Genomic DNA, 15,740 nt, shown 5'->3' with positions numbered 1-15,740 from the left:
CTGGGATTAAACTGAGCCCTCATCCTGGCAGGGTCCTCCTTGTGTGTCCTCCTCCCGGGACCAGAACCTCTGCTGTCCAGGGTGGCCCTTCGCACGGCTGGAGCCACCAGACTCTTGGGGAGCCACCAGGCCTGGGCACCATGGGATTGTGACAGCTGCCAGGGACCCTGGGCCTGTTGGCAGGCTCTCACAGGAGAGGAGCGCCCGCCTGCTCGTGTGGTCAAGGGAGAGGGGTAGCATTGCACACTGCCTGAGCACCTCCCAGGACTTCTGGGTCGGTCCTGGTTCTGCCCAGGCCCGTATCTGAAATACTGACAGGAGAAGCATGAGGCAGTCCAGTGAGTGGCCTAGCTAGGTGGGGTGCTACCCTTGTGCAGGGGGCCTGGTTGGCTGAAGGGTGGTGGGCTGTGGGGTGCCCCTGTTTTAGGGCAGGTGTGTGGCCCCCAGTGTCTGGTGGGTTGGCAGCCCTGCTGTGCATGGTGGGGGCCTTGGAACCCCTCCTGGCTCTCCCCCATGGCCGCCCCACCCAGCCTGCTGGCCTGGGGCAGGGCTTACCGCTGGAGGACAGGACACCCATCACGTAGAGGAAGCTGCGGTGTGGGAAGAGGCCCGTCAGCATCTGGGTCTCCAGGTGCTGGGCCACCACCCGCCATGCGTGCTTGCAGATGGCCACCAGCACGTTGCTGGCTGCATCCTGGAACACGTCTTCCAGCTCCTGGGGGTGGGGGTGGGGGTGAGGCAGGGACAGTGGGTCAAACAGGAAAGTCAGGGGACAGAAAGCAAGAGCTGTGTCTGGGCAGAGCTTTGCTCTGAGGAGGCATTTTCACACTCGTAGTCCTGTTCAGCAGGCAGGGCAGCAGGTCCCATTTGGCAGGCAGGGCAGCTACAATCAACCCACTTTTTTGACGGAAAACTGAGGCTGAAGGAGGCCAAGATGTGCCCAGCACACACAGCTGGTAGGTGAAGGGCAGGTTCAACCCTGGGTTTTTGAACTTCATTTTGGGGAAACTCACTGCACCTCCATCCATCAGTGGGGCTATTGCCACTGGCAAGTTCCCTAATCCTCTCAGTCTCAATTTCTCCATCCGTAAAATGGGGACTCTAGCCCCCACTGGAGGGTTAAATGATGTCTACGAATGCTTTGCAGTGTGCCAGGATGGGCCTGTGGTGGTTACTGGGTGCCTATACTGCTCTTCCAGCCATGACGAATCACCGTGGTTACTGAGTAGCCCACCATGGGGCTATCCTGGGCTCTCAGTCTAAATAAGAGGCACCAACCCCCAAGCCCTGGAGCTATAATCAGCTGAGACTCTTGGTCAGCTGTGGGCAGTCTCTGGCCTCCAAGCCTGGTGGAGGGGGCAGTTCAGGTCCAAATTTGTAATTTCCATCAGGTGAGAATCCGGCAGACGGGGAGCTAGGGGCTGAGCTATATAGCCTGCATGGGTTGGACCCACAGAAGGTCTCCTGGAGGCTGGGGTGCAGGGTGTAGTGATAGAATGGGGAGGAAACCGCACCTCAGGGAAGGGACAGCCAAGTGCTGGCTCTGCCGCTTACTAGCTCTGTGGCCTTAGGCAAGCAATGACCCTCTGAGTCACTTTCCTCAACTGTAAAATGAGAGTGCATGCGATTGTCCCTCTGAAGGAGACTGGTAGTAAGAAACAAGGACATGGACAGAAATCACTAGGCAAACTACATGGCTGGGCACACCCGGTTCCACCAGGATTCCTGGGGGCGCTGCCTGCACTCAGAGGAGCCCTTGGGGACTGGGGTCTGCTGGGGAAGGAGGATGCCCACCGTGGTCTTGGTCATGTTCTCCAGGGCCAGCTTCATGAAAGTTTTCTCCCAGGTCTCCTCCAGGAAGTCACAGGCACCGATGACAGTCTCCAGGACCTGGAATAGCCGGAACCTGTGCCGGGTGGAGATCTGTGGGTGTCAGAGTGAATGGAGGTTCAGGGGCGAGCTGGTCTGAGCATGTGGAGATGCCAGCAGAAGCATTGGTGGGGGTGTGTGTGACACTGAGGGGGAGACCACAGATGGGTGCATTTGGCCGTCACTCAACAGTCATTTACTGAACACCTGCCATGTGCACGCCCTGAACCAGGTGCTCAAAGACAGATGAATACAAGTTTGTCCCTATTATCAGGTACCCTTGATGGGGTCTTAAATACATTCCATCTTCAAGGTCAGCTCGTTGGTTTATTCATTCATTCACTGGAACTCAGCCGCATCGTCCACCCATCCGTTCATCCACCTACCCATCCACCCATCCGCCGCTGCCACTTGATGGCTCTGTTACTTTGGGAAAAATTATTTCCCTTCCCTAAAGTCTCAGTTTCCTCATCTGTGAGGATCATATTATTTACCTCATGAGGCTGTTCTGAGGGTGACTGTTATCTACAGCTGCTGTAACAGAAATACCTCGAGTGGACGGCTTTAACAAACAAATTTGTTTTCCCAGTCTAGGACACTAGAAGTCCGAATTCAGGGTGCCAGCTCCAGGGGAAGGCCTTCTCTCTCTGTCGCTTCTGGGGGATGGTCTTTGTCATCAACCTTCCCCTGGTCTAGGAGCTTCTCAGCACAGGGACCCTGGGTCCAAAAGATGTGCTCTGCTTCTGGTGCTTCTTTCTTGGTGGTATGAGGTCCCTCTCCTCTCTGCTGTATTCTGTTTTTTATATCTCAAAAGACATTAACTCAAGATACAACCTAATCCTGTAGATTGAGCCCTGCCTCATTAACACAACTGCCTCTAATCCTCCCTCATTAATACCATAATATCATAATTACAACACATAGGATAATCACATCAGATCACAAAATGATGGACAACCACGCAATACTGGGAATCATGGCCTAGCCAAGTAGGCACACATTTTTGGGGGACATACTTCAATCCTTAACAGTGACCAACACATCTGGACCCACTTCCCTCCCTCCTATGTTGGCCCATTTGACATAAGAGGAGGTTGAGACTTGCTCTAAATCATGTAGCTGTTGTATGTAGGAGCCAGGATTTCAGCCTGTCTTGAGGTCCCTCCCTCCCCTTTGCCCCCTCTGCCTGCCCCCGATGGCCCAAACATCCCCTACCTCTGGGTTGTCTGTGAAGTAGTCACGGATGGCTTCCAGCACCAGGTTGGGGGACTCATAAGCAATGTTCTTGATCTTCCTGATGACATACTTCAGGCGGAGGGGGTCTGATCCATTCAGGTCACGGAGCATCTTGAAGCAGATGGCTAAAGTCGGCAAGAAGGATGTCAAGGTGGGCAGGCTGTGGGGAGGTCACAGTATGGCAGCAGGTGGGCAGGGAAGGGGTGGGGTTGGGAGTGGGAAGGAGTGCTCTGAGAATGAGGACTGGAGAACTGGACACATTGGGAAATTCTGGGCCTCCTGGCTGTACAAACTGCCCTTCTGGGGTTTAAGATAGGATAAGGACAGGAATGCAGGCAAGTCTGCTATCCCTATCCACCCCTTCATATTTCCATCCTGTCATGGACCCAACCATCTTTCATTCACTCATTTATCCATCCATCACTCACCTATCCATCCATCCATCTGTCCATCCACCCACACATCCATCCATATGTGTATTTGTCTATCAAACCATCTATGCACCTGTCCGTCCATCCGTCCACTCACACATTCATTCATATGTTTGTCCAACAATCCGTCTATCCATACATCTGTCCATCCATCAATCCATCCATCTACCCACATATTCATACATATATAAGTTTGTCCATCCATCCATCCACCCACTCACCCACCCACGCACCCACCTGTCCGTCTGTCCATCCGTCCATCCATCCATCCATCCATTCATACATTTATCCATATATATATTTGTCCAGCAGTACGTCTATTTATCTGTCCGTCCATTCATTTGTCCATCCACCTATCTATCCATCTGTCCATCCATCCACACATTCATCCATATGTGTTTGTCCATCAATCTGTCTGTTCATATACCCGCCCATCTTTCCATTCATTCATCCGTCCATCCCCTCTCTCCCTTCATCCTTCTACCCTCCATCCAGTCATCCAACACTCACTGGTGTTCACTCTGTGTGGGGCTAGGGCCGTGTTTGTAGAATCAAGGAGAAGTTGGGGCTCAGCTCTGACACGAGGAGCCTCTAGCCCAGGGGACTCCCTACCCAGTATTAGTGGACTTTGGTTCAGTGAAATGGGTATGTAAAAGGCCCTGGGTGCACAGACAGGGGAAGAGCAATAAACCCTGACTAAGTTCTTTTTTAAGATGGAGGGAGATTCAGGACTGGCTTCTCAGAGGAGGTGTCAGTTTAAAGCGTTCCAGGGCAATGACCAGGCCTAAGCTGAGGTTCTGAGATGAAAGAATACGAGAGGAGAGTAGACCATGAGGTGTGAGATGGAGCATTTTGGGAGCTTTGGATGTTGCCTTAGGAGGCATTGAGAGGCCAAGGAGGGGGCACAGAGATCTCTGATGAAAGCTTCACTGTATATTCACTCCTTGGCATCCCCAAGTTCCCAGAGGGGCACTCCCTCTAGTCCTCACTCCCAGGAATGCTCAGGTGGAGGGGCATGGTGGGATCTGTCTGAACTTGACCCCCTCTGGGTCTTCTGCCCCACCCGAGTCCCAGGGATGGTGATCACCTGCGTTGTAGGCTTCCTCCAGGAACATCTTGTGCTCCTTGGGCACCAGGGCAGCCTGGCTGCTCTGTGACTTGTGGAGCAGGATGGTGGTGGGGACCGTCTGTCTGTCCTTGTAGACAGAGTCCTGAGGTGCCTTCGTATAAGACAGGTCCTTTATGGATTCCGAGTTACGGGAGGAGATTCTGAAATGGAAAAATGGTCTGGGTGTGCACATCTGGGTGCAGTTGTGTGCACTCATTTTGCCAGCACGGGAGACACGGAATGTAGCTAGGTCTAAATCAGGCTCAACAACATCCTTCCATCTAATGGACTGAGCCCTGGGAGGAGGGCAGGCGTCTTGAGTTCTCAGGGACACAGCTGGATAGGTAGCATTGTCTGTAGGCCTGATGGGGCCTGGTTTCTAGCAAGTGTTGGTAGGACAGACATGGTTGCAAGGATGCGAGAGGGTCCAGGGAATGGCCTGAACAGATCCAGTTCTAGCACTGGCTTGCCAAAGCCAGTTTATTCAGGAGCACATGAAAGACTGTCCCGGGTACCTCAGACATCGCTGGTGGCAGTCTTTCAGGGAGGCCAAGAAGTTGTAGGAGCAGGAGCCATGAAGCTGTGTAAACTGTACCACAGCCTTATCTGCCCCATACCTCACCAGCCTGGTCCTTCTGTGCGTGTGTGTGTGTGTGTGAATGAGAGAGAGAGAGAGAGAGGGAGAGGTATGTAAGGCCCTTTAAAGCTGGTTTTGCCCTCTCCTCTGCTCTCACCTCCTCTCCTCCTTTTCTAAAAATGCGGGGAAAAGATTTCCTCAGACTGTGTTCGTTGCCATAGGGGCTGAGAGAGAAGGCATCTTTCCTTTTGGGGGTGCTGCCAAGCCTGGTTCTACCACAATGCCCTCCAGGGGGGCCCTTTGGCAGAATCAGTCTCAGCTCCACTCATGTCATGGCCTCATGCTCTTGTTCACTCTCGGTTCCCAGTTCCCAAGTGCCTACTAAGGGTGAGGCATGCTCTAGGCACCTGGGATAGATTATGAACACGAGAAACATTTCACAGTGAACAAAATAAATAAGTAAATTAGGTGATATGTTAGAATTATTTATTATATATAATATTTATTATATATATAATCACGTATTATTTTATTCATTTACTGGTTCCACCGTGTAAGAAAATTATATCAGATCATGACACCCAAAATCCTCTCAGAGTAAAAACCAAAGTCCTAAATATGACATACAAGGCAATTTTGATCCCAGTCAAGATGGAGTAACAGGGACTGGATCCACCCTCCTGCTTTAACTAAAAAATTAAAAAATAAATACAAAACAATGGTTATCAAGCATTGGCAACAAGCAGTGCAGCACAGTGATCCCTGAGAGATGGGAAAAAATGAAGTCAGTTGAGATTGCTTTAGCTTACTGCCTGGAAATTTTCCAGTACCCAGTGAAGGGAGAGAGAGCCCAAGAAAAGCCGGGCAGTCTTCCTGAGTTACGGAGACAGAGGTGGAGCTCAGGGAGGCCAAAGTGGCTGAAGTTTTCAGGGAAGAGTAACAAAAGAGTGTTGAAGAAGGGTTGGGGGTGGTAGGATGAAGATTGAGATTGAAGAGAGGGCATATGCTAACTTTCTGAAGATTTGCAGAGGGCTCTCCCTGACCCAAGTCTTCAGCTAAATACTGATCAGTGTCCATGTATGAGAAAATTAACCAAAGGCAGAGAAAAGAATCACTTGAAGGAAGCAGAGGGAACTATCGTTGGAGCTCATAGGGTTGAGAATAGTTCCTTTTCCCAACACTGAGAATGAAAAACATGTAATTCACAGGGCACCGAGTATTCAGAATGGGTTGCCTTAGTAGTGTGGTAAAATCAGACCAAGACAAGGCCAATCTGATCCTCTCTAACAAATCTTAAATCAAGACTTAGAAGGACCAAACTGGTTTCAAGTAACTTAACTGTGTCCCAGAATAAAGCTCGCAAATATTTTAAAAGTATAGGAATGTCCAGAACTCAACAAGGTAAAAGTCACAATGTCTGGCATCCAATCAAAAATTACCAGGCATACAAACAATTCAAGAAAATGTGACCCATAGTGAGCAGAAGCATCAACTGATCAAAAACAGCACAGAAATGATAGAATTAGTAGAAAAGAACATTAAAACAGTCATTATAACTAAACTTCATGTGTTCAGGAAGCATGTTAAGGAGAGACTTGGGAAATATAAAAAAAGTAAAAATACAGTGTTTGAGATTAAAAATACACTCAATGAACTTGAAGACACAGCAATAGAAACTGCCCCCAAAATGAAACAAATAGACAAATGACTTGGAAAAAATAAACAAAGTATCAGTTGATCTGATGTGCTGTCCAGAACTGAGGGGTTGGGGGCTGCCATGCCCAAGGGGCAGAAGAACAAGGCCTGTTGGGGCTGAGGTGGTAGGGTTGCCACTCAGATGGACTAGGAGAATGGGGCTGCCCAAATTCGAGGGACCTCCATGCCACTAAAAATGAAGAGCAAGGATGGGGGTGTGTCCTTTGGACTCAGGGTCCCTGCACTGAGAAGCTCCTGGACCAGGGGAAGATTGATGACAAGGACCTTCGTCCAGGGTCAATAGAGAAATAAACCCTCGAGCTGGCGTTTAATTCTGACTTCTAGCTTCCTAGACTGTGAGAAAATAAATTTCTGCTTGTTAAACCATCTGCATGTGGTATTTCTGTTGTAGCAACACAGATAACAAAGACACACAACAATCAAAAGGCAGAGATTGTCAAAATTAATAAAAAAGCAAGATACAAGTTTATATTATCTATGAAAATACACTTTAAATATAATAAAGACACAGATTAAAAATAAAGATGAAAAAAGATATATCATGCTAACACTAACCTAAAGAAAGTTGAAGTACCAACGTTAATAACAGATAAAATAGATTTTTTGGCAAATAATATAATCACTAGTAAAGAGAATCTGTTCATAATGATAAAGGGGTCAATTAATCAAAATGACATAACAATCCTGAATGTTTATGCGTCTAACAACCAGAAACAGAGCAGAAATCAATAAAATAGAAAACAGAAAAAGCAATAGGGAAAAATCAATAAAACCAAAAGCCGATTCCCCAAAAAGATCAATAAATTTGAAAAACCTCTAGCAGGAGTTATTAGGAAAAAAAGAGATAAGACACAAGTCATTGCCATCAGACATGAGAGTGGGTACATTGTTAACACCGGGCCAAAGGTGAAGAAACTGAAGGTTTTTACCAACGTCTGAAAATGATCAAACATGCAATCAAGGTGCACTGATAATTACTGGTGACTGGAATGCAAAAGTTGGAAACAAAGAAGAAGGATCAGTAGTTGGAAAGTATGGCCTTCGTGACAGGAACGACACGAGAGATGGAATGATAGAATTTTGAAAGACCATGGACTTATTCTTTGCAAATATCTTTTTCAACAAAATAAACAACGACTATACACGAGGACCTCAGCGGATGGAATACATAGGAATCAAATTGATTACATCTGTGGAAAGAGAATGATGGATAAGCTCAAAATCATCAGTCAGAACAAGGCCAGGGGCCAACTGCAGAGTGGACTGTCACTTGCTCACATGCAAGTTTGAGTTGAAGCTGAAGAAAGTGAAAACAAGTCCATGAGAGCCAAAGCTGACCTTGAGTATATCCCACTTGAGTTTAGAGATCATCTCAAGAATAGATTTGATGCATTGAATACTAATAACTGAAGACCAGACAAACTGTGGAATGACATCAATGATTTGAAGAAAGCAAAAGGTCATTAAAAAGTCAAGAAAGAAGGAAAAGACCAAAGTGGAGGCCAGAAGAGACTCTGAAACTTGCTCTTAAATATAGAGTAGCTAAATCGAATGGAACAAATGATGAACTAAAAGAGCTGAAGCGAAGATTTCAAAGGGCAGCTCGAGAAGACAAAGTATTATAATGAAATGTGCAATAAACCTGGAGATAGAAAGCCAAAAGAAAAGAACATACCTGACATTTCTCAAGCTGAATGAACTGAAGAAAAAAGTCGAGCCTCGAGTTGTAATATTGAAGGGTTCTATGGCAAAATACTGAATGACACAGGAAGCATCAAAAGAAGATGGAAGGAATCCACAGAGTCACTGTACCAAAAATAATTCAACCATTTCAGGAGGTACCATATGATCAAGGACCAATGGTACTGAGGGAAGAAGTCCAAGCTGCACTGAAGACATTGGTGAAAAACAAGGCTCCAGAAATTGACAGAAAACCAGGTGAGATGTTTCAAGAATGCATGCAACTCTGAAATGCTCACTCGCTATGCCAAGAAATTTGGAAGACAGCTACCTGTCCAATCGACTGGAAGAGATCCACATTTGTGCCCATTCCAAAGAAAGGGGATTCAACAGAAAGCGGAAATTATTAAACAATATCATTAATACCACACACAAGTAAAAAAAAAAAAAATTTTTTTTTTTTTTTTATGAGTGCATTCAGTGGTGTCAGCCTGGTGCCTTTTATAAAGTTCCTCATGAACCTTTTTACCTGATGGGGTAACAACCATTGATTATTGTCTGCATCTTTTATTTCAGCAAGGTACCAAAATAGTGATTTTCTAATTCTATCTTCCTTCTTATCACAGTTGTTGTTGTTAGGTGCCATTGAGTCGGTTCCGACTCATAGCGACCCTATGCACAGCAGAACGAAACACTGCCCGGTCTTGCACCATCCTTACAATCGTTGTTATGCTTAAGCCCATTGTTGCAGCCACTGTGTCAATTCATCTCGTTGACGGTCTTCCTCTTTTCCACTGACCCTGTACTCTGCCAAGCATGATGTCCTTCTCTAGGGACTGATCCCTCCTGAAAACATGTCCAATGTATGTAAGACGCAGTCTCACCATCCTTGCTTCCAAGGAGTATTCTGGTTGTACCTCTACCAAGACAGATTTGTTTGTTCTTTTGGCAGTCCATGGTATATTCAATATTCTTCGCCAACACCATGATTCAAAGGCATCAATTCTTCTTCTGTCCTCCTTATTCATTGTCCAGCTTCCACATGCATATGAGGCCACTGAAAATACCATGGCTTGGGCCTATCTTCCTTAATATAACAATTGTTGTTGTTGTTGTTAGGTGCAATTGAGTCTGTTCTGACTCATAGAGACCCTATGCAGAATGGAACGAAACACTTCCCTTAGTCCTTAAGGTGACATCTTAGTTTATTTATTTATCGTGCTTTAAGTGAAAGTTTACAAATTGTCAGTCTCTCATACAAAAATGTATACACACCTTGCTATGTAGCCCTAGCTGCTCTTCTCCTAACGAGAGAGCACATTCTTCCTCTCCACCCTGTATTCCCGGTGTCCAGTCACCCAGCTCCAGTCCCCCTCTGCCTTCTCAGGCAGGAGCTGCCCATAGTCTCATGCGTCTTCTTGATCCAAGAAGCTCACTCCTCACCAGCATAATATTCTGTCTGAAAATCCCTGTCTGAAGAGTTGGCTTTGGGAATGGTTCCACTCTTGGGCTAACAGAGGGTCTGGGGACCATGACCTCCAGGATCCCTCTGGTCTCAGTCAGACCATTAAGTCTGGTCTTTTTTTTTTTTTTTTTAATAATTTTTATTGTCCTTTAAGTGAAAGTTTACAAGTCAGTCTGTCACCTATAAGCTTATATACACCTTACTCCATACTCCCACTTACTCTCCCCCTAATGAGTCAGCCCACTCCCTCCTTCCAGTCTCTCTTTTTGTGACCGTTTTGCCAGTTTCTAACCCTCTCTACCCTCCCATCTCCCCTCCAGACAGGAGATGCCAACACAGTCTCAAGTGTCCACCTGATACAAGTAGCTCACTCTTCATCAGCATCTCTCTCCAACCCATTGTCCAGTCCATTCCGTGTCTGATGAGTTGTCTTCAGGAATGGTTCCTGTCCTGGGCCAACAGAAGGTTTGGGGACCATGACCGCTGGGATTCTTCTAGTCTCAGTCAGACCATTAGTCTGGTCTTTTTATGAGAATTTGGGGTTTGCATCCCACTGTTCTGCTCCCTCAGGGGTTCTCTGTTGTGCTCCCTGTCAGGGCAGTCATCGGTTGTGGCCGGGCACCATCTAGTTCTTCTTGTCTCAGGATGATGTGAGTCTCTGTTTCATGTGGCCCTTTCTGTCTCTTGGGCTCATAGTTATCGTGTGACCTTGGTGTTCTTCATTCTCCTTTGATCCAGGTGGGTTGAGACCAATTGACGCATCTTAGATGGCTGCTTGTTAGCATTTAAGACCCCAGACACCACACTTCAAAGTGGGATGCAGAATGTTTTCATAATAGAATTATTTTGCCAATTGACTTAGAAGTCCCCTTAAGCCATAGTCCCCAAACCCCCGCCCTTGCTCCACTGACCTTTGAAGCATTCAGTTTATCCCGGAAACTTCTTTGCTTTTGGTCCAGTAAGTCTGGTCTTTTTTTATGAGAATTTGAGGTCTGCGTCCCACTGTTCTCCTGCTCCATCAGAAATTATCTGTTGTGTTCCCTGTTAGGGCAGTCATCAGGGGTAGCTGGTCATCATCTAGTTCTTGTGGTCTCAGGCTGATGTAGTCTCTGGTTTATGTGGCCCTTTCTGTCTCTTGGGCTCACATTTACCTTGTGTCTTTGGTGTTCTTCATTCTCCTTTGTTCCAGGTGGGCTGAGGCCTATTGGTGCATCTTAGATGGCTGTTTGCTAGTGTTTAAGACCTCAGATGCCACTCACCAAAGTGGGATGCAGAACATTTTCTTAGTACATTTTGTTATGCCAATTGACCTAGATGTCACCTGAAACCATGGTCCCCAGACCCCCATCCCTGCTACTCTGGTCTTTGAAGTGTTCTTGTATTCAGAAAACTTCTTTGCTTTCGGTTTAGTCCAATTGTGCTGACCTCTCCTGTATTCACAAGCAAAATTTTGCTGAAGGTCATTCAAAAATGGTTTCAGCAGTATATCTGTAGGAAACTGTCAGAAATTCAAGCAGGATTCAGAAGAGGGCGTGAAACAAGATCTACTGCTGATGTCGGATGGATCCTGGCTGAAAGCAGAGAATACCAGAAAGATGTTTACCTGTGTTTTATTGACTATACAAAGGCATTAAACTGTGTAGATCATAACAAATTATGGATTACACTGCCAAGAATGGGGATTCCAGAACACTGAATTATGCTCATGCAGAATCTGTACATAGACTAAGAGGCAGTCATTCAAATAGAACGAGGGGACACTATGTGGTTTAAAATCAGGAAAGGTGTGCATCAGGGTTGTATCCTTTCACCTTACCTATTCAATCTGTATGCTGAGGAAATAACGCGAGAAGCTGGACCATATGAAGAAGAATGCTGCACCAGGATTGGTGGAAGACTCATTAACAACCTGAATTATGCAGATGACGCAACCTTGCTTGCTGAAAGTGAAGAGGACTTGAAGCACTTACTAATGAAGACCAAAGACCACAGCCTTCAGTATGGATTACACCTCAACATAAAGAAAACAAAAATTCTCACAACTGGACCAATGAGTAACGTCATGATAAATGGAGCAAAGATTGAAGTTGTCAAGGATTCCATTTTACTTGGATCCACAATCAACGTCCATGGAAGCAGAAGTCAAGAAATCAAATGATGTATTGCATTGGACAAACCTGCTGTAAAAAACCTCTGTAAAGTGTTAAAAGGCGAAGATGTCACTTTGAGGACTAAGGTGTGCCTGACCCAAGCCATGGTGTTTTCAATAGCCTCATATGCATGTGAAAGATGGACAAGGAATAAGGAGGACCGAAGAAGAATTAATGCCTTTGAATTCTGGTGCTAGTGAAGAATATTGAATATACCACGGACTGCCAGAAGAACAAACAAATTTGTCTCAGAAGAAGTACAGCCGGAATGCTCCTTAGAAGCAAGGATGGCGAGACTTTGTCTCACATACTTCGTACATGTTATCAGGAGGGACCAGTCCCTGGAGAAGGACATCACGCTTGGTAAAGTAGAGGGTCAGCGAAAAATAGGAAGCCCCTCAAGGAGATGGATTGACACAGTGGCTGTAAAAATGTGTTCAAGTGCAGCAAAGACAGTGAGAATGGAGCAGTACCAGGAAGTGTTTTGTTCTGTTGTACATGAGGTTCCTTTGAGTCAGAACCAACCCAACTGCACCTAACAACAACATCAATAGACATTAAAAATCTAATAAGGGATCATTATGAATAATTTTATGCCAATAAATTTGACAACTGTTATGGATTGAATTGTGTCCCCCCAAAATATGTTACAAATCTGAACCTCTATACCTGTGGTTGGAGCCCTGGTGGTGTAGTGGTTAAGAGCTAGGCTGCTAATCACAAGGCTGGCAGTTTAAACCCACCAGCTGCCCCTTTGAAATGCTATGGGGCAGTTTTCCTCTGTCCTGTTAGGGTCACTATGAGTCTGAATTGACTGGATGAATGGCAATGGGTTTCACACCTGGGGTCATAATCCCACCTGAGAAAGCGTTTTTTGTTACGTTAATGAGGCAGTACTAGTGTACAGCGCATCCTAAGTCAATCTATTTTGAGATACAAAAAAGCAGGTTGAGGAAGCAACCAAGCCAGCAAGCAGAGGTTGGGGAGGATAGATGCCACGCCACATGAAGCTCACCAAGGAACGAGAAACAGAAGCTGAGAAGAGACAAGGACCTTCCCCCAGGGCCCACAGAGAAAGAAAGCCTTCCCCAAGAGCCAGTGCCCTGAGTTGGGACTTCTAGCCTCCTAAACTGTGAGAAAATAAACTTCTGTCTGTGAAAACCAGCCACTTGTGTTATTTTTTATAGCAGCACTAGATACCTAAGACAACAAACTTAGATGAAATGAACAAATTACTAGAAAGTCATAAACTACCAAAGCTCACACAAGAAGAAATAACTAGGATAGTCCTGTATCTATTAAAAAAATTTAATCGGTATTTGAACAACTTCCCCCAAGGCAAACTTCAGTCCTAAAAGGTTTCATTGGTGAATTCTACTTAGCATTTAAGGAAAAAATAATATTAATATTACATAAAATCTTCCAAAAATTTGAAGAGAACATTTCCCAACTCATCCTGTGAGGCAAGTATTACCCTCGTTCCAAAACCATAAAAAGACATTACAAATAAAGAAAACTACAGCCTAACATTTCTCATGAATATACCGTGCAAACTTTCTTAGGAAAAGAATCCAAATTGTATAAAAATGATCATTCATCATGATCAGTGGGATGCGAGGCACACTTCCAGGAATGCGAGGCTGGCCGAACATCTGGAAATCAACTGGTGCAATTCACCGCATTGACAGACTAAAGAGGAAAAATCATATAATCAATTCAATAGATGCAGAAAAAGGCATCTGGCAAAATTCAACATCCATTCATAATAAAAATAGGAATTAAGGGAAATTCCTAGGGAAGTAAAAGGCATCTACAAAAACCCTACAGCTGATAGCATACTTAATAGTGAAAGACTGAATGCTTCCTCATATGACTGCGGATGAGGCAAGCATGTCTCCTCTCACCACTCCTATTCAACATTGTACCAGAAGTCCTAGCTACTGTAAGAGGAAATAGAAGGTATATAGACTGGGAAGGAAGAAATAAAATCGTTTTCTTTTCACACATGACATGATTGTTTATGTAGAAAATCTCAAATAACTGGCAAAAAAACTCTTGGAACTAATAAGTAATTATAGCAAGGTAGAAGCATATAAGGTGAATATACAAAAGTCAGGAGCCCTGGTGGTGCAATGATTAAAAGCTTGACTGCTAACCAAAAGGTCAGCAGTTCAAATCCACCAGCTGCTCCTTGAAAAATCTATGGGGGATTTCTACCCTGTCCTATAGGGTCACTATGAGTTAGAATAGACTTAAGAGCAACAGGTTTCATTTTTTTTTTTTTTAACAAATAAAAGTCAATTTCTTTTACCACTAGCAGCAATAAACAATTGGAATTGGAAGTAAAGATACAGCACCATTTACATTAGTGCCAAAAAAGAAAGAAAAACTTTGGTATAAATATAACATAATAACATAAGATGTATATGAAAAAAACTGTAAAATTCTGGTGAAAGAAATCACAAAAGATCTAAATAAATGGAGAGATATTCCATGTTCATGGACAGAAGACAATATCATTAAGATGTCAGTTCTTGCTCGTGGATGGGAAGACTTAACATTATAAAAATGTCTATTCTACCAAAAACGATCTGTACATTTAATACAATTTGATCCAAATCCCAACGACATTCTTTAACGAGCTGGAGAAAAATCACCAACTTCATATGGAAGGGAAAGAAGCCCCGGATAAATAAGACATTACTGAAAAAGAAGAACAAAGTGGGAGGCCTTACTTTACCTGATTTTAGAACCTATTATACCACCACAGTGGTCAAAACAGCCTGATACTGGTACAACAATAGATACATGGACCAATGGAACAGAATTGAGAATCCAGACATAAATCCATCCACATACGAGCAGTTGATATTTGACAAAGGCCCCAAAACAGTTAAATGGTGCTGGCATAACTGGATATCCATCTGCAGAAAAATGAAACAAGACCCATACCTCACTCCATGCACAAAAAAGGAACTCAAAAAGGATCAAAGTCCTAAATATAAAATCCAAAATGATAAAGATCACGGAAGAAAAAATAGGGACAATGTTAGGAGCCCTAACGCATGGCATAAACAGTACACAAAACATAAAAAAATGTAGACGAAAAACTAGATAACTGGGAGATCCTAAAAATCAAACACCTATGCTCATCCAAAGACTTCACCAAAAGAGTGAAAAGACTACCTACAGACTGGGAAAAAGTTTTAACTATGACATTTCTGATCAGCGCCTGATCTCTAAAATCTACATGATACTGCAAAAACTCAACTGCAAAAAGACACATAACCCAATTAAAAAATGGGCAAAAGATATGAATAGACACTTCACTGAAGAAGACATTCAGGTAGCTAACAGATACATGGGGAAATGTTCACGATCATTAGCCATTAGAGAAATGCAGATCAAAACTACAATGAGATTTCATCTCACTCCAACAAGGCTGGCATTAATCCAAAAAACACAAAATAATAAATGTTGGAGAGGCTGTGGAGAGATTGGAACACTT

General features: G+C 44.7%; 1 protein-coding gene across 1 annotated transcript in view; it reads right to left on the bottom strand.

Moving 5' to 3' along the window:
* The window catches only part of LOC126059081 (maestro heat-like repeat family member 5), a 70,789-nt gene that overhangs the window by 46,400 nt on the left and 8,649 nt on the right, over positions 1 to 15,740 (bottom strand). The window contains exons 4-7 of the mRNA XM_049854615.1: positions 4,624 to 4,805; positions 3,085 to 3,230; positions 1,795 to 1,923; positions 556 to 715 (exon numbers count right to left, since the gene is read on the bottom strand). Of these exons, the coding sequence (XP_049710572.1) occupies positions 556 to 715; positions 1,795 to 1,923; positions 3,085 to 3,230; positions 4,624 to 4,805 (617 nt within the window). The remainder of the gene's footprint in view (positions 1 to 555; positions 716 to 1,794; positions 1,924 to 3,084; positions 3,231 to 4,623; positions 4,806 to 15,740) is intronic.

The sequence above is a fragment of the Elephas maximus genome, chromosome 15 (genome assembly GCF_024166365.1).
Source record: "Elephas maximus indicus isolate mEleMax1 chromosome 15, mEleMax1 primary haplotype, whole genome shotgun sequence".
NCBI lineage: Eukaryota > Metazoa > Chordata > Mammalia > Proboscidea > Elephantidae > Elephas > Elephas maximus.
Note: the sequence above shows the minus strand (reverse complement) of the source record. Positions and strands in the feature narration are given on the sequence as shown.